This window comes from Peromyscus californicus, unplaced genomic scaffold (assembly GCF_007827085.1).
Source record: "Peromyscus californicus insignis strain IS unplaced genomic scaffold, ASM782708v3 Scaffold_11__1_contigs__length_118956290, whole genome shotgun sequence".
In the NCBI taxonomy this organism is placed as follows: Eukaryota; Metazoa; Chordata; class Mammalia; order Rodentia; family Cricetidae; genus Peromyscus; species Peromyscus californicus.
Genome location: NW_026294402.1, coordinates 55,080,496 through 55,102,196, shown reverse-complemented (window position 1 = coordinate 55,102,196; position 21,701 = coordinate 55,080,496). Strand labels below are relative to the sequence as shown.

Below are 21,701 nucleotides of genomic sequence, written 5' to 3'. Positions count from 1 at the left end.
CCTTCTTGCTGTGTTCTTAGCCTGACTAGAACCACTGTCTGGCCGATGGTGTCAGCGTCCACAGAGGCAGGGATCAGCAGCGTGTTCCTGGGCTTTGCAGGACATGGATCCCTAGTGCGCCGATTAGTGCTGCCTTTTGAGCATGTGAAGCCACAGACAGGGTGGTTGATGCAGTCCAATAACACTTCAGGGGCTGCAGAGGCAGCTCAGTGGTTCTGAGACCTTGCTGCTCTTGCAGACGATTGGTGTTCGGTTCCCAGCATCCACACGGGGTGGTTCAAACTGCCTGTAACTGCTTACCTCGTTGGGGACCTGTGTCCATAAACATTCACACATATACACAAAAATAAAATCTCCTTTAAAATGCTTTATGGGTAATGTGATGGCAATTTCATCATCCCAGCATCTACATCACATGTCCACGTGTCCTACCACGTTCTCTCTCTGTCTCTCTCATGCACGTACGTGCGCGCGCACACACACATGCACATTATGTTCGTTGTTCAATAGAGTTTACTGACTCCTGTCTAGGTTACCACACTATTGAAGACTTTTTCAATGCCAGGAAGAATGACTGTGAACATACCCATGTGAGTGACTTGTATTATTGCTGTGACAAACTCTTGACAAGGAGCATTTGAATAGAGGACGATCCCAGCTTGGCCAGGACAACAAGGCAATAATTGAGGAAGGAGTGGCAGCAGGCACAGGAAGCTGCCGGTCACACTGCATCCACAGTCAGGAAGCAGAAAGAGAACAGGAAGTGGGGCCTGACTATTCCACACCCCCCCCCCCCAAGTATCCTACTTTCTCTAGAAAGGCTCTGTCCCTTAACAGTCCCACAGCCTTCCCAAGCAGCACCAAATGGGGACCAAGTTCAAATATACAAATGTATAGGGCCATCTCCCATTAAACCACGGCAGTGTCCCGGAGAGTCCACAGAAATCATAGACGTTCCAGTGTCCCTGAGCATATAGTTCATAAGTTTTAGCCAAAAAAATTGGTTATTTATGAGCTTGGGGGTATCAACTTAGGTAGTTGTCATAATATAATTTATCATACTTCGAGTATGTTTTTGTAGTGAATAAAAAATTAGAGGCTTTCAAAATTCTTAGCATCCAGTGACTTCAGTAATATACTACACCCTCTCAAGAATCAACCAACTGCAGATTGAATATATCTATATAGTTTAATATTATTATTGGTTTTCAAGACAGGATTTCTGTGTAGTCCTGGCTGCTCTGGAACTTGCTCTATAGACCAGGCTGGCCTCAAACTTGCACAGATTCCCCCTCCTCTGCCTCCCGAGTGCTGGGATCAAAGGTGTATGCCACCACTGTCTGGCTCAGATTAAAAATATTTTTAAAATTTTCTATCAGTATTGAACATGTTCAGACCTTCATTCTTGTCTTTATTTACTAGAGATATATAGTACAGACAGTATCCATTTACATAACATGTATAGTACATGAGGCATTGTGAGCAATCCAGGAATAGTTCAAGATGTACAGGCAGGAGAATGTGTATAGGTCATATGCAAATACCATGCCATTTGTATAAGGTAGTCACTCACATAGCATTTACACTGTGTAAGATAATGTATATACCCCCAGGAGTAATTTAAAACGTATGGAAAGATATACATAGGTTATATACAAATACCAGGCATTTTATATGAGAGACTTGAGTAGTCATGGATGTTGCTGGTGGTAGTGGGGATGCCCATGAGCCAGCCATCCCAAGAATATTGATGGATGAATGCGTCATATGGTGTTTTGGTTGCTGATTGAAAGGGAGCTACTTTATTCATTGGTCTCTCATTGTATTTGATCCTGGAGTCCAGTAGCTCTGACTCCTGACCTCCTGATGGCCTGTGGTAAGGAATTTGGACTTGATTCTGGCTGAGTCTACCAGGGGAGGGCACAGAAGGCTCTCCCAGGCTTGTATTTGGCACATGGTGAATGCAGGATAAACTTGTTCCCTTTCCTCCCAACTAGACTCAAAAGTCCTGTGTTTTTGGTCAGCTCCAAAAACATGCTGAGCCTCTTTGAGCTTGTTTCTCTGGTTCTTTCCACATGTAATAAAGTCACTAACCTTTTTAAATGGAAACAAAAACAAAGGCTGTTGGAAAGCTGAGTTCCCGGCCCGGGTCACCAGCTCGCCCTTATTGGACAAAATGTAGCTCTGTGTAGACTGCTGGTTGGGGCCAGAGGAGAGGCCCCAGCTCCACGGACCAAGGCTCCAGCTGGCCGCAGACCCAGCTCTCCAGCCAGGAGGGGCTGCCTAGCCTGTGGGCTGCTTCTCCTATCTCCCCAGCTCCTGGGTGTATCTTGCTTTCAGGGATTCCGATGGGCAGGAAAGCAGGATTCTCTCCAGATGGGGGACCACCAGCCCAGAAGGTGACTGTGAGGCTGTGGTTCTTGGCTCCCGAACTTGCTTTTGCTGTGTGTGTTGGATGGAAACTTGACTTGGGCAAGCGTGTGTTTGTGTTGTTTCGGGGGTGATGGCACGGAGCCATGTGTGCTTTCTGGCCTGGGGGCTGGCCGGATGTGAAGGGAGGCAGCTGTTGTCCTTGGGCCAGTGAGGTTTCTTTTCCTTGTTTCGTTGGGCAGGGGGCTGGTGTTCTCCTTGGGCAGAGAGCTCTTTGGTGTACAGACAAGTGGTCTTGGAGTCATGGGCCATTGGCTCGCCATTTGTCCTCCAGCAGTAATTGCTCATTGCTATGTCACTAATTCTTTATCTCCCCTGCTCCTCACCTCCCGAGACAGGGTTTCTCTGTGTAGCTGTGGCTGTCCTGGAATTCACTCTGTAGACAGGCTGGCCTTGAACTCACAGATCCATCTGCCTCTCCTTCCTAGCTTTGGGATTAAAGGTGTGTGTCACCACTGTCCACCCAGTTCCTCATTCCTAAATGAACAGTGATTGGTTGGATCATTGGTAAGGGACATTTCTCAATTGAGACAGGCCTTCACTCTTACCCAGCAGCAATAAGATGTTCCTTCCCTCCCCTGAGAGTAGTCATACGGACTCTTACTTCCATCCACAGAGACAAAGGCGCAAATTCCCTCTTGTCTGCCCCCACCTGTGGACTCAGTGGCAGCCACATGAGGAACTGGGGTGCATACCATGCTTCACGTTTATCCTTTGCCCTCCCAGCAGGGGAATGCCAGTGGAGACATGCTGGAGAGCGGGAACTGCCACCGTCCTGCCCAAAGTACTGAGGACTCCCCTTTCCTCAGTGGAGAGCAAATGGGGACTTTGAATTTCTGTCCCCAGCTGAGCATGATGAGGGAAAAGCCTCTCCCCAACTCCAGCATGTCAAAAGAAGACAGTTAAATGGAAACGATAAATAAGATCTTTGTTCATAACACAATGCCTCCGATGTGCAGGGTTAGCACAGACTCAGTCACGAGAGCCAGGAAGATCTGCTGAATGGGAAAGGACAATAGATGGAGGCCCGCACGAAGCTGACTAAGATGTGAGAGACACCCAGTGAAGGTTAGAAGCCCCCATTGTGAAAGTGCCTCGATCAGTAATTACCAATAAGCTTGAAAGCAATGAGGAAAGATCTTAATAAAGAAATAGGTGAAAAGGGCCCAACAAATGGAAATTTTCTCAGTTATCCATCGTCGATCAATCTGTCAACCATCTATCTGCCATCTATCTATTGATCTATTACTCATCATCTATAAATCAATCGATCATCTATCCACCAATCATTTACCTACCATCTATCTATCTGTCTATCTATCTATCTATCTATCTATCTATCTATCTATCTATCTATCTATCATATATTATCTGCCTTTCTATCTGCCAGTTATCTTATATCAGTGTTCTGTCTCTATCTGTGTAACCCTGGGATGTAATCCAGGGCCTTGCACGTGACAAGTAAGTGTTCTACTGCTAAGCTTTGGAAATTTTATTTTTAAATATTAAAATTATTGTAAGTCAACAAATTGTCATAATGTCTAGTTCTGGGGTACAAAGTGGAGTGCTTAAACAAATTGTCCTTCATCTCAGATACCTGTCATTTTTTTGTAAAGAGGACATCTGAGATGTACTCAGCAGTTAGGACATCTTTACTATGCTGCCGTTAACTACACAGCAAACTATGCAGTGGCGTAAACGACGAGGACCTCTCAGCACCCTTCGCTGGCTCTTTCTTTTGTGCCCACTCTGTTGCCTTTCAATACCATCTGCATTCTGCTTCCATGAGTTGACTTGTTTGAGATGCCACATGTAAGAGAAAACATGGATGTGCCTTCCTGTGTCTGGCTTATTTCACTTAGCATAATATTCTCAAGTTCTAGCCATGTTGTCCCAGATGATGAGGTTTCCTTCCTTTTTTTTTTTTTTTTTTTTTTTTTTTTCCCGAGACAGGGTTTCTCTGTGTAGCTTTGCGCCTTTCCTGGATCTCGCTCTGTAGACCAGGCTGGCCTCGAACTCACAAAGATCCGCCTGCCTCTGCCTCCCGAGTGCTGGGATTAAAGGCGTGCGCCACCACCGCCCGGCTCCTTCCTTTTTTAAAGGCTGAGTAGTATTCCACATAGTGTTTTCTTTATCCAGCATTGGTTGATGGGCATTTACACTAATTTCTATAACATGGTTGTTGGGAAGAACGCTGCAAGGAACCCGAGAGTTCGTGCATCTCTTCATTAAACAGATGAAGTACTTTAGAAGAAATAGAAAAAGAGAGATTGCTGTACCAGACTTTAGTTTTTTGAAAAATTTCCATGGAGGATTCCATGTCAGCTATTCTACCCCCCCCCCCCCCGTGTCATTTGAAAGTCTCACCCCCTGCCACCCGCGTCAACAGGTCATCTCAAGTCTGTCTGATCAGAGCCATCCTGACATGTATAAGATCGATGCTCACCCCTCCTTTAAAGTTCCGTTTCCCAGTGATTATGGATATTAAGCGTTTTTGTGTGTGTTCTTTTGAGAGCTGCTAACAAGGTCCCTAGTCTGCTTTTTCACTTGTTTTTGTTTGTTGTTGCTATTGAGTTATTTTCATATTTTGGATATTAATCCCCTATGAGAAACATGGTTTGTAAACATTCTCTCCTAGCTTGCAGGCTACCTTTTCACACCGTCCCTTTTTCCTTTGCTTGCAAATGCTTTTGTGTCTGGTGTGATCTTATTCATGTTTTTGCTTTGTTGCCTGTGCTTTGGGGATCAGATTAAAAAAAAAATCATCCCTCATGCCAATGCTATGCAGTATTTCTCCAATTTTTAAAAATAGTTTCTAGTCTCATGTTTAAGTTTTTAATCGTGCATGGAATTTTTAGAAGTGAAAGCCATCCTAACTGAGATCAGCTCTCACTGGATGGACTGAATAGGAGAGTAGGGACAAGAGAATAGAAACAGCAAATTGAGGATGTAACAAGTTACCCAAGCCGGACCATAGAGAGAAGCAGACCTGGGCTACAGTGTCCATAGGACTGTAACAGAAGTCCAATATTTGTGCCTGTTAAGTCTCAGAGGAGGAGGAGAGAAGGCAGGACTCAAAGGTCCCGGATAGAATCGTTCCCCCAGAGTTTTCCAGTGTAGCATAAGACACAACCTCAACTCGAAGTCTCGCACCCAGATCTATCTGTTGTCTTTCTGACAGCTTAGCAGCAGCACCTGAATCTACTGAGATTTTAACCACTGTCTGCGACCTGATGCCGAGACCTCGGCCTGCAGGATTTCAGGTCCTGCCTGCACCAGCTAGGCCACAGCTGCCAAATGTAGGTTTTAACTAAGTCTCTGTCCTTCTATTTACCAGTAAAGACTCGGGAGTCAGATGTTGGAGTGAAAACCTGCTAGATCAGAGAAGCCGAGAAGCAACCAGCTGACCTTCCTCTTTGGGTGGAGACCCAGCAAGAGAAGGGTCTCTTCACTCGTCCCAAACAAAACGAAACCCATGTGTCTCCAAGCCCCTCACTACTCCCTCCTCGGCGTGTCTCTATCAGTATTCCTGTTAGCCAGTCACTGCCTCCCCATCCAAGGTTAATTTTATTAACAGTCTCCAAGTTTCACCGTGCAGTCAAATATCCCACAACACTCATTGCAGTCAGTGTTTACATTTTTTGGGACATTCTTTGCTATGTAGCCCAGGCTAGCCTCCGGTTTGCTGTCCTCTTGCCTCAGCCTCCTAAGTGCTGAGATTACAAGCTCATGATCAAATTTCTGAAAATAATTTTGAAGAATAAAGGAGGAGGAGGAGGAGGAGGAGGAGGAGGAGGAGGAGGAGGAGGAGGAGGAGGAGGAGGAGCTGTTTAACTCAGCCTGTGGATTTTTGTGGCAGGGTGATAAGAAAGAAGTGGTGTGGTTGGAGGGATAGGTACGTAGATCGTGGTAACAGGTGTGTCTGCTCATCTGTGATTGGGCTCACGTTCACGTGTGCCTGGGTGCCGATACCCGTGCGTGAGTGCATGCGTGCATGCATGCATGCATGCGTGCGTGCGTGTATGTTTGTGTGTGAGCGTGCGAGCGTGCATGTGGAGGCCAGGGGTCGGTGTTGAATGTCTTCCTCTGTCGTCCCACGATATTTGTTGAGCTGGGTTTCTCGTTGTACCTGGGGCACGCAGACTCTGCTAGTCTAGATAGCAGGCTGTCTCTGGGGACTCCTGCCTCCACCCCACAAATGCTGGAGTTAGAGGTGGTGTTGCCATGCCTGCCCGCCGTTCTTGGGGATTGCCTGGGAGTCTGAATTTTCATTTTCATATTTGTGTGGCAAGCACTTTGCCCACTGAGTCATTGCTTCAGACCCCACTTGGATTTTGAGCAAGGGAAGGGTAGGGAAGTCAGAGAAACACTGGCTCCAGATGAGTGGGTGGCGGTTGGATGAGGCTGGGCAAGGGGAGGCATGAAGGAGGGATCACTGGAGAAAGAATGCAGAGGCCTGACTGAGAGCTGGCAAAAGACTGGGCCCAAGACACAGGGAGTGGGGCTCACTGAGGCCTGGGTGAGCTCCGAGCCCCACTGACATGCAGGGCTGGGTGTGCAGCTGGTGACCATCCTCTCGTGGCTCAGAAGTCGCCACCAACAGGAGGAAACTAGGGGCTGATGGGAGGATAGGTTCTGAGATGTGGGGCTCCTGGGAGATGCGTGTGACACCCAGTCGCAGAGGTCAGGCCCAGAGAACACTGGTCAGGGTTTGTACCACTGCTGGCATTTTGACCCCAGCTTGGCCTGAAGGCTAGCGTGAGCCCGTAAAGGGAGATGGATGTGAACGGAATCTCAGCGGTGCTGATGGGGTTCAAGTGAAGGGTCTGCTAACAGCTTTCTTCTTCCCAAGCTCAATTTCCTTTCATTGTTTTTCTTGAGCTCAGTTCCCCTCAAAGCTTTCTTAGTTTATATGCTGCACATCTCGTCGGTATCGGCTTAATCTTTTAATCACCACACCTGATTTCAGCTCGGCCTAATGCTGGCCTGTCACGGATCGTGTCAAGGGCATAAGACCAATTTGCTAGGTTTCTGTAGCTCTCTGAAGGGCCACTCAGAGCTTCCTGCATACAGGGTACAGTGATGGTTGCTACAAATCATTGACCAGATTTTTGTTGCTTAAAAAAAAAAATAACGTCATAACACAAACCTGGAGGCACAGGCCTCAGGAGCAGAGCAGGAAAAGGCAAATTCATTCCCCTGACACTCGGAAGCACCAAGGGCAGAAAGTGGACCCAGCTGATTTATGGCTCGTGCTCAAGAGCGGACAGGCATGCAGGGAACTGGGGAGAGATCCTAGACTCAAGGCCAGAGCTGGCTGGGAATGAGCTGGGCAGAGCACAGCTTACACTTCCCATGGCTGGAGCCCAGCTGCAGCCTGGGTGTTGTGTATCAGGGAACACGGACCAACGGCTCTTTGGGGAATGTACAGTGGAGGTCGAGTGCCAGGAGCTGTTTAACATTAGATTATGAGACAGTAAATAATTAGCACTTTCCTATTTACATTTCTCTGTAGGTTTTTTACTTTTCTTAATAAACGTGCATGATTCTTTTTTCATTTTTATGGGAGTAGGGATTGAAACCCAGGAACATGCATAATTTTATATACATAGTTTCCCCCCACCCCCAAAAGGAAAACCATGTTATCCATGTCCCACTCATCTCTGAACTTTCACCAGGATCCACTTGTGAATGGAATGAATGTGTGACTTGTGCTCTAGGAATTTGTTCTTGTACTGTTAACACATACATGAACCCTTCTTCCCTGATAAATATGTGTGTGTGTGAGACAGAGAGAGGGAGGGGGAGGGGGAGGGGGAGAGAGGGAGAATGAGTATGGGAAAGAATGTGCATGTGTGTGCCTGGACACAGATGTTCTACAGAATGACAAGGAACCATTGTAGGCAGAGGGGCGTAGATCCTAATGAAGAAACAGCAAACTAAGGCCCTGAGTCAGAAGGGAAAGGTGGTCTGAGCCGACACTCACCTTGTCCCATGGCCACCTGCCTTTGGCCAGCGTGTCTAGAGCACACGCAGGTGTCGGAAATGAGACCGCTCACTGGCGAAGGCCCAGGGAAGCCCTTTGGAAAGCTGCAGGTCCCATGTGGAACCCAGCTGGAATGGTCTGCTCTTTTTCCATTGATAACCACAACCCATGCAGTATAGGCTGTTCCTGGAAGAAGATTCTGGGAGCAGGTGTATGGGGAAAATATTGGGGGAAAGTCCAGATTCCGCCTCCAGGTGTCTGAATCCTGTGGAGGGTTTCCTGAGTGTCCAGGGTGTTAGGATTCAGGCAGAGAATGCTGTCCACTGTGTTAATCTCTGAAATGCTTAGCAGTTGCTACAGAAAGACCACTGTTCAGAGCCCCAGCTGGGCAAACTATCCTGAAGAGAAGACCCTCCTGGTGAGGTTGAGTGCTAGACTTGGATGTCACCCGAATGGGTACCTGCTGTGCCCAAGCACTGTGCCAGGCACCGGCTGTGGAAAGTTAAGAAAGGAAAAAGTCATAGTGACACAAGGTGACTATTGCTAGATGTGAGACTAAAATACTGTCACTGGACTGATGGACTCTCGTGGGTCAGATGCCGCCGCAGCTGGAGGAGAAAGTCCCGCCCCTTTGGTCTGATGCCTCTGAAGTTGAAAACAGCAACTCTGCAGAAGCCGGAGCACATGGCTCGAGTATTTGAAATATCCTGCCTGCCTGATATTTCGACACTTGAATATTTTCCCTAGTTACCTGGGAAACGATTTTCATTTTAGGATCGAAAACAAATATAAAACCACGGAAGTGTTAATGACCCTGAAGATGATGTTCTCTGTGTTGGCTAACCAACTTTCTCCAGGTGAGGCTGGAGCTGCAAGGTTTTTTTTTTTTTTTTCTTCCCCCCTTAATGAAGGACAAAGTCTGTGGCAGTGTTTGCTTGCAAGTAGCCAAGGAGTTTGCATAGATCTCCACATTTTTTCCTAACTCACATTCTGTGTTTCCTCGTTGCTCAGGGTGAGCCAGCCAGTCTGCAGTATGGGGGTTCCATGGGAAGAAATGAGTTCTGTGGCTGAGGGACAGAGGAAAAAGGGATGGGCCCTATGATGTGGGGGGGAGGAAAGACCGTCAGCCAAGGACAAGTTGGTTGGGGGAACATTCCTCTGGCTGTCCTCCATCCAGGGGGGAAGAAGCTGGAAGTGTGACCAGGTTGGGGCTCCAAGGTCAGCTTCCCTGTGTGCCCTGTGGCCTGGGGCAGGATTTCCTGAAAGGGCTGTGTGGATTCATGACTGCCTGGAGAAGGCTCAGAGGTCAGACCCCCTGCAGAGGCAGCATCTGTCTGCATCTGCCCTGTGTGTCTGCCTGCTCCTAGGGCTCTCTGTAGACATTTGCTGAACATGCATAGTAGCACCTAGAGGTATTGATATAAGATCCAGTCCTGCTTTCTGGTATGTAAAGCTCTGGCTGGGGAGATGGCGAGGGTGAAGACTTGGGTTTGGATCCTCACCACTCCTATAAAAAGCCAGGTGTGGGATCTGCAACCCCAGCACTGGAGAACTGAGGACAGATGGGTTCCCAGAGCTTGCTGGCTAGCCTATGTAGCCGAATAGGTCAGGTCCAAAGTTGAGTGGGAGGCCTTGCCTCAAAAGATAAGGTGAAGGGCTGGAGAGATGGTTTGGCCGTTAAAACACTACCCATATGAGCTGGAGGACCATTTGGATCCACAGAAACCCATGAGAAATGACAGGTGGGCGTGGCACCTGCCTGTAATTCCAGCTGTGGGAGGCAGAGATGGGCTCTCCAGAGCAAGGTGCCTAGCAAGATTAGTCATATTGAAAAGCTCTGAGTTTGATTGAGAGATCCTGCTCCAATGAGTAAGGAGGGAAACTGAGCAAGGCTGATTCCACTGATCAACTTTGGGCCTTCACATGCACATATGCAAAAAAAACAAAAACAAAAACAAAACAATACCCTGCACTCCCTTGCGCACATACACACACACACACACACACACACACACACACACACACACACACAGGAAAAAAAAAAGTAAGGTGGATGACAAAGACATTTGATGTGTCCACATGTGCTTGCACGCCCCACCAAAAGAAATCCATCACATTTATCATTCATTCAGCCATTCATTCATTCATCCAGCTTTTTATTGCATGCCTGCCCTCTCCCAGGCAGTGTGCCTGAATGTGGGACCTTTATAAGGTAACTACACTCTTTTGCCTTTAGAAGCTTCCTGTCTATTGAGGAGCAAGTGTAGGCAGATGATGTCTGATATCTGTTCAAAGAAAAGACAGTCCCTTCTTTTAAGGCTCTGGACCATACCCCACCCCAACCCCCTGTTTGCTTATTATCTTGTTAATGCTAACCGTTGCTATCACGCCCAGCCTTTTGACTTTACCATACGACATTGTCATTTACAAAGTTCACTCTTGAGAGCTGTGCAATCTAGTTATAATATAAAAAATATCCTCGGGGCTGGAGAGATGGCTCAGAGGTTAAGAGCACTGACTGCTCTTCCAGAGGTCCTGAGTTCAATTCCCAGCAACCACATGGTGGCTCACAACCACTTGTAATGAGATCTGGTGCCCTCTTCTGGCCTGCAGTCATACATGCTGTATACATAATAAATAAATAAATCTTTAAAAAAAAAATATCCTCATCATAATGTTTTAAAGAAGTTTATAACTGAATGTTTGGCTGCATTTATAGTTGTGCTTGGCTGTGTGTAGCCAGGAGGTTGCACTGGACATGCCTAGAAGGATATCTTGTCCTCTGCCTGCTGAGGATAACCCATTCATCCCCTTTGAGCACGGGCTCCTTGAAGACATAAAGCTGATTCTCTGCCTCTTGCTTTTGGCCATTATTCCTGGTCGCTTTGTCCCTTCTCCAAAGCTTGCTCCCATTCAGTGTTTTCTCAGTTGGGGTGTGGAGACACCTTTTTCCTGTCCAGCTGCCACCTCACTGGCCCTAGACCTTGGTTTCTACTCCCTGGCTTGCCACAAGGACATCTGGACCCTTCGTCCTCAGCTGTCTGCCATTCTCTAGTTCTTTCTACAGGACAAGGTTTGTCCACTCCAAACACATGGAGTTCCTTGACTCTGGAAGCCTTCATCCACTGTCAGCCCTTTCCCCTGGTCTTTGTCCCTTATCCAGATGTTGGTTTTCCAGTTTGGCTGAGGGTTGTACAGCATGCTGTGTACCATTTCAGGTGTCTAGTGAAAGATGTCTGCCAGCCTTCTTCAACCGCCCCAATAACGGGGACGCGGGTGACTGGGACATGGCCAGGTTCCTTTTAAAAGCCTTGACCCTGCTGTTTTGCTTGTGAGTCACTTCCTGTACCCAGGGACTAGTGAGTTTGTTGTCTGGGTGGTTGCTTTACATTGTATGAGTTCCAGGCATGTGTGTGGGAGGGAGGGCTGAGGGGGAAAACACAGACCTGGAGCTGGGCCCTTCTGGTGTTGACTTGGGGGACTGACCGAGCAGACCTACCTCTTCAGAACCAGATGAGTCAGGTAGGAGCTTGTTCATACCATGAGGACAAAGGGCAGAAAAAAGACTCAAAGTAGGGGACAGTGTGGTTGTGTCATAGATCAGGGCACTTTGGCATCTTTAAGGGTTGAGGGAATTATATTCTGCCCTGGATTGGATCTACCTTGCTGCTTTTTTTTTTTTTTTTTTTCTCAAGCCCTGTGGCCTCCCAGGGTGTGGGGACTATGACTGAAACAAATCAGGAGACTTGTTCAGCCTCCCCAGAGTCTTACTGGATCTGGGAGAAGGTGAGCTCTCCAAGTCCTAGGGAGCGTCCACTCTTTACAGAAACAGCATTGTTAGCCATTGTGTCCAATGTCGCAGTTGTAAATCATGAGCAAACCTCACTCAGGAGGAGACTCAGCCCCAATGGAGCCCTTGTTTACTCAATGGCTCAGCCCACTGTTGCCAAAAGTATCTTCGAGGAACCTCATTTTACCAGGCTCCCCTCCCCCCAGAGCTAACAATGGCTCTTTCTTGGGCATCTCATCAAAATCGGCCTGGCGCTGCTTTACAAGGGTCTTAGAGAACAGGCTTTACTGGGCTTCTCAGTTTTTTATTCCACACAATCATAGTTCTAATCCTTTACTGTGCCTGGCCTTTCCTAGAGGACTTTGAACTTGCTTGACTATAAACCCCAGTGAAGCGTACCCTCCCTATGTGTGATAAATGCTGCAATTTCTCCTCGCCTTCATTCATTTTGCCTCTTAATAAATGCTGGTCATGACCCACAAAATTAGTTTCATGATGCTCATGTGGGTGGTGGGACTCAGAGCTGGTTGAATGGACGACACCTCGTGGAAGCCAGTGTGAGCCCCGAGGAAATGAGAGAGCTGGCAGGTCTCCCAGAGGAAGCTCCTCGACCGTATGTAAGGATGACCAGTCAACTCTGACAAGCTAGTAGGCACAGCAGATTCCAGAACTTTGAAACTCTGAGTCGGGAGGAGGACCAGAAGTTCAAGGTCAGCCTGCATTATCAGAGTAAGACTATCTCAAAACCTAAAATCCAAACCAGAACACCTGACAAAAGTTAGTCAAAAGACATACTAGAGTAGTGTCTTCCATCTTTTTTTAGTTGTGTAGTGGTTTTTTTTTTTTTTTTTTGACATCAGACAAAACATAATTGTGCATCCAACTCCAGTGTGTTTGGCTACTCGTTTATTTTTTATCTATCAGTGTATTATATGACCACATAAAAATATACTCCAAATGTAAATTTTAAAGGGGCGAGGCACAAATGAAAGAAGCCATGTTTTAAATGGCATGCAAGTGGGTGGATGCCTTTCTTCGGGTAGATAAAGACCCGAAGGCGTAATACACACGGAGGGAGATCAGGATGGGGCAGCAGCAGGGGTTGGTTGGAAAGCTGTGGATAATTTTATGTTTTCTGGGCACTCGGGAGACACTCAGTTGGTACAGTGCTTGTCTGAGATTCATGAGAGTCTTGGTTCAATCCCCAGCAGTGTGCAAAGTGGGGGTGGGGAAAAAAGGTACAAGTTCAATGGCCCTCGGCCACTGGAGTCCTCCTTACGGGTCCTTCATTAGCACCTCACTCTCCTCATGCTCTGTCTCTTATATCTATTATGTATTATATATTGGTGGAAGGTTTTCGGTCTTTGCCCTCATACTAATCTTGATACGTTCCCCCCATCTCCTGCCTTAGCGCTGTGGAGAGGACCCAAGCACATCTCTTGTTGAGTGAGTATTTATTAGCCAGGGGTTATTAGAAGCTTGGCAAAGCTTGCCCTGCCTTCCAAGTTCGGTGCCTTGTCTTAATGCGTACCTGCCCTGTAGCCAACAGGCGGAAGACTGTGCCCGGATGTCGAGGGCTCTTTAACAGAACTGGTTTGCTGGCCTTGTTCCTGGTAGATCACACTGTAACTTCTGGCGGGCAGTCAAGACGGGAAGGGTCTTCAATACCATGAGTAATTTCATGGGCTGCTGATGGGCAATTAGGAGTGATTACAGCTAAGAGGCTTTCCTTTCTTAACAGCTCCAGAAAGGGTGGTGGGAACTTAAAATCTGGATTCTTTTCCCCGGGAATAGGCTTGTCCAATTTTCATCATTGTATTGTCCTTTTTTCCCCCTTTTTTTCCTTTCTTTCTTTTTTTTTTGTAAATCCTTATAATTATTTGTCTCCCCACCCCTGAAGTTCTGGGAAGGATGTGGAGAAAAACGGCCTTTGAAAACTCTGTCTTTCTGTGAGAGCGTGTCATCCATCCATGTCTGCCCCTCTCCCCCTGTATTCTTGCTCCATCCATCTTTCCTGAAATGAGCAACGGGAGGTGCAGGGGTAGGCCATCCTCTTCTCCAGAGGTTCATTACATTCCATCCAAACCTCCCGTCCTGGCCTTTCTGATGCTATTTATACTTTGCTTCCAGACTTCTGGCTTACTTGCCAGTATTTAGAAATTCTGTCTGGTGAGGACACCAGAATAAAGTGGTGTTTGTAGGTGAGGCATTCTCTACCTACTTTTAAGGTGATGACATACGCTAAGTGTCACTTTGTTCTTTTGGCGTAAGCCTCACCGAAGCTACCCGTTAGTCTGTCCCTATGTGCCAGCCGCTGGCCGCACACGCTTCACATGTCTCCCCATTTATTCTGCATGACCACCTGTGGTAGGATTATAGGCATGCTAGCCCTATTTTTTTATGGTGATGGTGTGGAACCCAGAGCTTTGTGCATGCTAGGCAAGTTTTCTACCAGATGACCCACATCTGCAGGCCCCACCCGTGGTATTTCATGCAGGGTTTCTGTTTCTGTGCTGGTAGTTGAACCCAGGGCCCTATCCATGCTGAACTAGAACTCTAGCTCAGAGCTGTATCTTCAGTCCTAGGCAGCGTTTATAAGTAGTTTTTGTTGAGAGATAACTCATAGTTCATCAATAATGTGATGAATTTTAGTCTATTCATAGTGTTGTGTAATCACTGCTATGAATTTTAGTACATTTTTGTCACCCCAGGAACAAATGGTATACTTCTCCATTACCACCTTCCTCCTCTCCTCCCCCAGCTCCTGGCAGCTCCTCATCTACTCCCCATCTCTGTGTGTTTTCCTGTTCTGAATACTACCTGTAAATGGAGCCATATAATGTGTGTTCTTTTGTGTCTGGCTTCTTTCATCTAGAGCGTTCTGCTGATGTCAGTACTCCCCGCTTTAATTGTTAGGCAGTACTTTTACTATATGGTACTATACGGTCGGGAAATCAAAATTCTGACTTGCCAAAATGACTTTCTCGGGTCAGATAGCCAGTCAGAAGCCACTGGATTTTTAGAGCAGTTTGCCTAATGCCAACCCCTCATCACCCGGGTGCCTGAGGGCATTGTACTGAAAGTGATCTACTGAACATCTTCTGTGGGTTGGTGCATTGGTTACTTGTCTTGTTTCTGTGACCAAATATAGAATCAACTTAAGGGAAGAGTAGTCTGTTGTCATGGTTTGAGAGGATATGGTCCATCGTGATAGGGAAGGTATGACCATGAGAGAATAGCATGCTTGGTTGCGTGGTGCTCACGGTCAACCCAGAGAAAGATGAATGCTGATGTCCATTTGGGTTTCTCTGTTTCCTTTTGCATTTAGTCTGGGATTCCTAGCTCCTAGGGGGTGCCGCCCACATTCAGGATGGCTCTTCCTCAGCTAAACCTCTCTGGAAATGCTTCCATAGATACAGGCAGAGGTGTGTCTTGTAGAAGACACCTCAACTCAAGTCCAGAGACCCTCAACTTGCCAATGAAGATTAGCTGTCACAGTCAGGGACTGTTCTGAGTGTCCTGGAAGGCCGTTCCCTCGTGTTCCTTCAGTATCACCTTCCAGCTGGGAAATCCTGGTCACCATGACTGGGAAATGGCATTTTTCTTTTAGTAGCTTCTAGTGTGTGTATGTGTGTGTGTGTGTGTGTGTTTGTTTGTTTGTTTTATTAGTACATTTCATTTATTTGTTTTATTTTTTGTGTGTATTTTATTAGTACATTTTATTTATTTGTTTTAATTTGTGTGCATGTGTGTGTGTGTGTGTGTGTGTGTGTGTGTGTGTGTGTGTGTGTGTGTGGTGTTTGCCGAGGCATACATGGTACTATCAGAAGACAACTTGTGTGAATTAGTTTTCTCCTTCTACCGTGTGGGATCAAGGTCAGATTGGCAGGTTTGGTGGCAAGTGTCTCTACCAGCTGAGCCATCTTGTCAGCCCTTTCACGTTTGTTTAATCCCAGTTTCTTTCTGTGATTGGGCTCTAGAACTTTTCCAGGCAAGTGACGCTAAAAAAATAACCATGTTCATTTCTATAGGAGTTGAACCTGCAGAAAACTGGGGACACCTCCGAGCAACCCTTGCCTTAGCCTGGACCTGCAGCATCATGGTTTTCCATTTCACAAGCTGTCTCAGGTGAGCAGAAAACCTCTTAAACACAGAAGCAGCACTTGGGGTGTGGCTCTGTGCTGTGCCCCTGCCTAGCATTGCCAGGCTCTGGGTTCACTCTATACTGTACTAAATAAGCATACCCCCTTGGCCCAAAATGGAGTTTGGGGTTTCTGTTTTACTCTATGGGTTCTTAAGTAATTGGTCTTCGGGCTGTGCATCTCACTAGTATTTGATACAGTAGTTCAGGTGTGCAGTTGTCTACATTTCCGAAGGTCCTTCCAGGCCAGGAGCTACACGCTGTAGAACAAGGTCCAGGTGGCTTGAACTCTGCTGTCTTCTGGGAAACTCTGGGACTCAAAACAAAATTCATTTTTAGGTAAATAATTGGATATCAGGGAAAATGTATCATATCTTATGTAATAGTATTATCTAAGGAACTGGAAAAGCGTTGTGATCCCCTACGACCACAGGTAACCCTGGCTACAGCCCCACAGAGTTTGACTTAACCTATCTGGTATTATTACTACCCTGGTCTGTTCTGCTCAAAACTTCCATGAATCTCCACTTTAATTTTAAAACCTGCTTCTTATATTAAGTATGCGTATATGGTAAATTGAGTAAGTACTGCCTTTTTATTTTGTAGATCAGAAAATCAGTTCTCAGAGATACTAAGTTATGGACATGGACTTGCATTATCTGCAGACTCAGAATAAGGGCTTCAAATACTGGAAATGTAATCCATGTTATTGGAATTGTTTTCAAACTTGAAACAAAACAAAACACCGATAGGGGACTGGAGCTGTGGCTCAATTGGTGGATGCTTGGATTCTAAGTACCAAATCAACTGGGCTTTGGTTACACATGGCAATAATTCCAGTACTCAGGAAATAGAGGCAGGAGGATCAGAAATTGACTATAGAGATAAGGCCAGCCTGGTCTATGTGAGACTCTATCTTAATAGAATAAAATAAAATAATGGAATTTTTAAAATTATTTAATCAGGGTCAGTGAGATGGCTCAGCAGGTAAAAGCATTTGTCTTGCAAACCTGATGTCCTAAGGTTAGTCGCTGGAATGCAAGGTGGAAACAGAGAACTAACACCTAAAAGTTGTGCTCTGAACTCTACATAACCTCTATGCGCGTGCACACACACACACACATACACACACACACACACACACACACACACACACACACACACACACACACACCAATAAATAAGAATTTAAAAATGATTTCATCAAAATCCTATGTGAGATCTCAATATATAAAATAGACAACAGGTTTTATTGATAAAAATGAACTTCCTAGGTACAAATTTGTAACTTTTACACATTGTCAGATCAGTGACCACCAACATTTGGAGTCAGGGTTTCTGGATGATTCTTTCACATCTTCCTCGCATTGAGTTTATTTAGTGGTTGTTTTAGCTGCTCTGTTTCACGAGCATGCTGAACATCCCAAGTAAGGTCTTGCAGTTAATAACAATTCTTTGATGAGGTCACCCTGAGGTTTTGGGATGCTCTTTACCTAAACCGATTGACAGTCTGGACAGAGGGAAAGAAGAGTGTGCTGTCTCAAAGCTGCACCCTCAGGGTATCTTACAGTCTTTCCTCCTCTCTAACCATGCATTATTCTCAAATGCCAACAACTCATGCTAAAAATGCAAACGATCTGTGACATGTTATGATGTCACCACATGCGATTGCCCAGCTAGGCGACAACATTTGCCAAGCAGATGCTTCAGGGCCCATATACAGCATTGAATTGAGTATAGAGTATGTGTGTGCTTTAATGTGTTGTTGCTTGTAAAATTTTATACCAACAGTCATGTGCATGCTTGAAATCCAAAATCCCACAGGAACTACAAAACTTGGCATTAATGACATGGTCACAGATATGTCAGATGTCAGCAAGAGAGGGCAGAAAAGCTTCATTTCTGACCTGTGTAATATCCAGCCATCAGCAGCCGCCTAAACCAATGCTTGGTTACCTTAAAGCTTAACACTTCAAAATGAAATTTGTTTCCAAACAGAGTCTTACATATCCTAGGTTGGGCTTGAACTCTCTGTGAAAACAAGAATGACCTCTGAACTCTTGGATCTTCTAGATTCCAGCTCCCAAGTGCTGGGATTATATGTGTGTGTCACCCTGTCTTGGTTATGGGGTGCTGGGGGTGGAACCCGTGACCTCATGTGTACTAGATAAGACTCTATCAGCAGAGTGATCACCCTCAAACATTAAATGGTATTTCTAAACATACAATATGTGCCAAACATATGGGAGACCCCACAACACTGCTGCAGAACCACAGGAGAGTGAGAATAAAGGCAAGTCAGTCTGGCCATTGGCCACTTCTGCAGTGTGTCACATGGCACTGATGTACAACAAAGTAGAAGTTACAGTCGGACATTGAACTGGATGGAAAGAGCAAGTGGAGGGTAAGAGGGGGATGCCCTACCTGGCAAGCAGGTGTGAGTATGCTGTCATCAAAAAGGGCTCCCCCAAAGACATGAGCACCCAGGCTACATAAGCAAAGCACTTCATGGGGAAAGTCCCATTTGCTGTGTTTTCCTTATTTGCTCTTTTCCTTTACATCCTGGAATTCGAATGCAGGCTCCTCCCAAAGTGGTCAGATCAAGGTGTGTGGTGGTAGCCATCCCTCTCTGAGGGAGGCCTCACAGCAAGCTCACCTCCCACCTCTGCACTGGCCATCGTTTCTAAGAAATTACCTGGACCTCTGACCTTACTTAGCCTGGCGGGAGCGACTGGAAACTGCATGTGGCCTTGCTACCTGGCCGGCAGGCTGTGGAGTCTTGGCAGGCCCCTGCGCTGGGTCCTGTGGCAAAGACTGTTTGGACAGGTCTCCTTGGTGGGTGTTTCATCAAGGGTTCTGCTGTCAAGACTGGAGGAAGAGAATGTGAATTATGGGGCTGGGCAGGCGACTCTGTAGGAGTATAAACTGGAGACTTCCATCAGAAGCCAGACATGCATTACCTACTGTATGTCTTTAAAAATTTATTTTAGAATGATGTGTGTGTGTGTGTGTGTGTGTGTGTGTGTGTGTGTGTGTGTGTGTGTTGTGGGGGGAGGTCAGAGGACAACTTTTGGGAGTCGGTTCTCTCCTTCCACCATGTGATCCCAGACATCATTCTGCTTAATGTCACATGCCTGGACCTGAGGAACCATCTCACCCGCCCAACTACTATGTGCATGTTTTTCTCCAGAACCATTTCAATATATTTTATGCTTTACAAACAAAACCAAAGCTATAATGCCTTTTGTTGAAATGCTTTTTAAAATGTTCTGGGGGAGGAGAGTTCTGATAAGAGTGAGAAGTCTCTGACACAGTAGAAGAGGAGCAGGCACACGTGCTCATTCAGACAACTTCCATAGTTATCAGACTGACCAGATGCATGAGGATGGATGGAAAGAGTCAGCGGATTTCTCTGTCTAGAGGGAAAGCAGGCTGCAGTTAGACCCGTGCTGGCCAGAAAATCTCCGAGAGGAAAAAACATTCGAGGGGATTCACAATACCGACATGCAGAGATTTAGTTCAAAAACCCCTCCTCAGTCCTTGCCAAGCCACAGGGCAACAGAAAGTCAACTTCCTCTGCATTGAAAGAGACAGTGAAGCCCAGGAATTAACATAGACCCCTGCTCTGCTCAGAACTCTAGCAATGAAAAGAAGCCTAGTCAAAGCCAGTAGCGGAAGATGCATTAAAACTTTAACCCCCGGAAAACAGGACCCCAAGAAAGACACAGGGATCGCCCAATGACAGAGAAATGGAATGAGATCTACATGAACAGCCTGGACATGAGTGGGGGTAATGAAAGGCGAGGGTCGAGGGAAAGAGAGCTTGGGGGAGCGGGAGATCCCAACTGGATCAACAACAGAGAGGGAGAACAAGGAATAGGAGACCATGGTAAATGAAGACCACATGAGAACAGGAAGAAGCAAAGTGCTAGAGAGGCCCACAGAAATCCACAAAGATACCCACACAACAGACTGCCGGCAATGGTCGAGAGACAGCCCGAACTGACCTACTCTGGTGATGGGATGGCCAAACACCCTAATTGTTGTGCTAGAAACCTCATCCAACTACTGAGGGATCTGGATGCAGAGATCCATGACTAGGCCCTGGGTGGATCTCTGGGAGTCCAATTAACGAGAATGAGGAGGGTTTATATGAGCGAGAATTGTTGAGACCAAGGTTGGATAAAGCACAGGGACAAATAGCCAAATGAATGGAAACACATGAACTATGAACCAATGGCTGAGGGGTCCCCACTGGATCAGGCCCTCCGAATGGGTGAGACAGTTGATTGGCTTGATCTGTTTGGGAGGCATCCAGGCAGTGGGACCAGATCTTGTGCTCATTGCATGAGTTGGCTGTTTGAAACCTGGGGCCTATGCAGGATTGTTTGGCTCGGCCTGGGAGGAGGGGACTAGACCTACCTGGACTGAGTCTACCAGGTTGACCTCAGTCTGTGGGGAAGGCTTTGCCCTGGAGGAGATGGGAATGGGGGGGGGGCGTTGGGGGGAAGGTGAGGGGGACGGGAGGGGGGAGAACAAGGGAATCCGTGACCGATATGTAGAACTGAATTGTATTGCAAAATAAATTAAAATAAATTAAAAAAACAAACAAACAAACAAAAAAAACAAAAAAACTTTAACCCTGAATGAGCTGGGTAGACTGTTACTAAAGTCATGGATAAGCTCAGGATGCACACGAAAGCTTCAAGATGCATAACATCCCTTTGGATCAAAAGGTTGGAGGAAGCCACAAATTTAAGTAAACAAATTTAAGTAAAATTTGTCTACATCTATTCCAAGTCAGCAAGAAAATGTGCCAATGTGACACAGAAGTGTTTGTATTTCTTAGACTTCAAATCACATGTCCTGTGTGTGTATGCATTTGCGTGTGTTGTATGCACAACGTTTGTGTGCACCTATGCATTCAGGTGTGCCTGCATGTGTGGTGAATAAGTATGAAGGTCAGAGGTCCGATCCAGGCATCTTCTAGTCTTGCACCTTCCTCTTAGAGACAGGGTGCCTCGCTGAAGCTGGAGCTCACTGATTGCGCTAGAATGGCTGCCTGAGGGAATCGCCACTCTCCACCTTCCCAGGACTAGGATTGCAGGTGCCTGCTGCCATGCCCCCCCATAGCCCTGGGTTTTTACATGGATGCTGGGGATCTGAACCCAGGTCTCATGCTTGCATAGACAGCAAGCACTTTACCGTCTGAGCCATCTCCCTCGTCCGCCCCCCCCCCCTTTTTTGTAGGTACCATTATAGCTGCATTTGTTTCTTTTGTGACTGATTGAAAGGAAACAAGATTTTCTCCTCACCGCGAAGTTTAGCAATCCATGATGGTGAGCTGACACCAC

General features: G+C 46.5%; 1 protein-coding gene across 1 annotated transcript in view; it reads left to right on the top strand.

The window, feature by feature from the left end:
- Thsd4 (thrombospondin type 1 domain containing 4) overlaps window positions 1-21,701 on the top strand; it is a 584,444-nt gene that overhangs the window by 9,055 nt on the left and 553,688 nt on the right. The window contains exon 2 of the mRNA XM_052762797.1: window positions 16,238-16,334. Coding sequence (XP_052618757.1) covers window positions 16,306-16,334 — 29 coding nt within the window. The 5' untranslated portion in view covers window positions 16,238-16,305. The remainder of the gene's footprint in view (window positions 1-16,237; window positions 16,335-21,701) is intronic.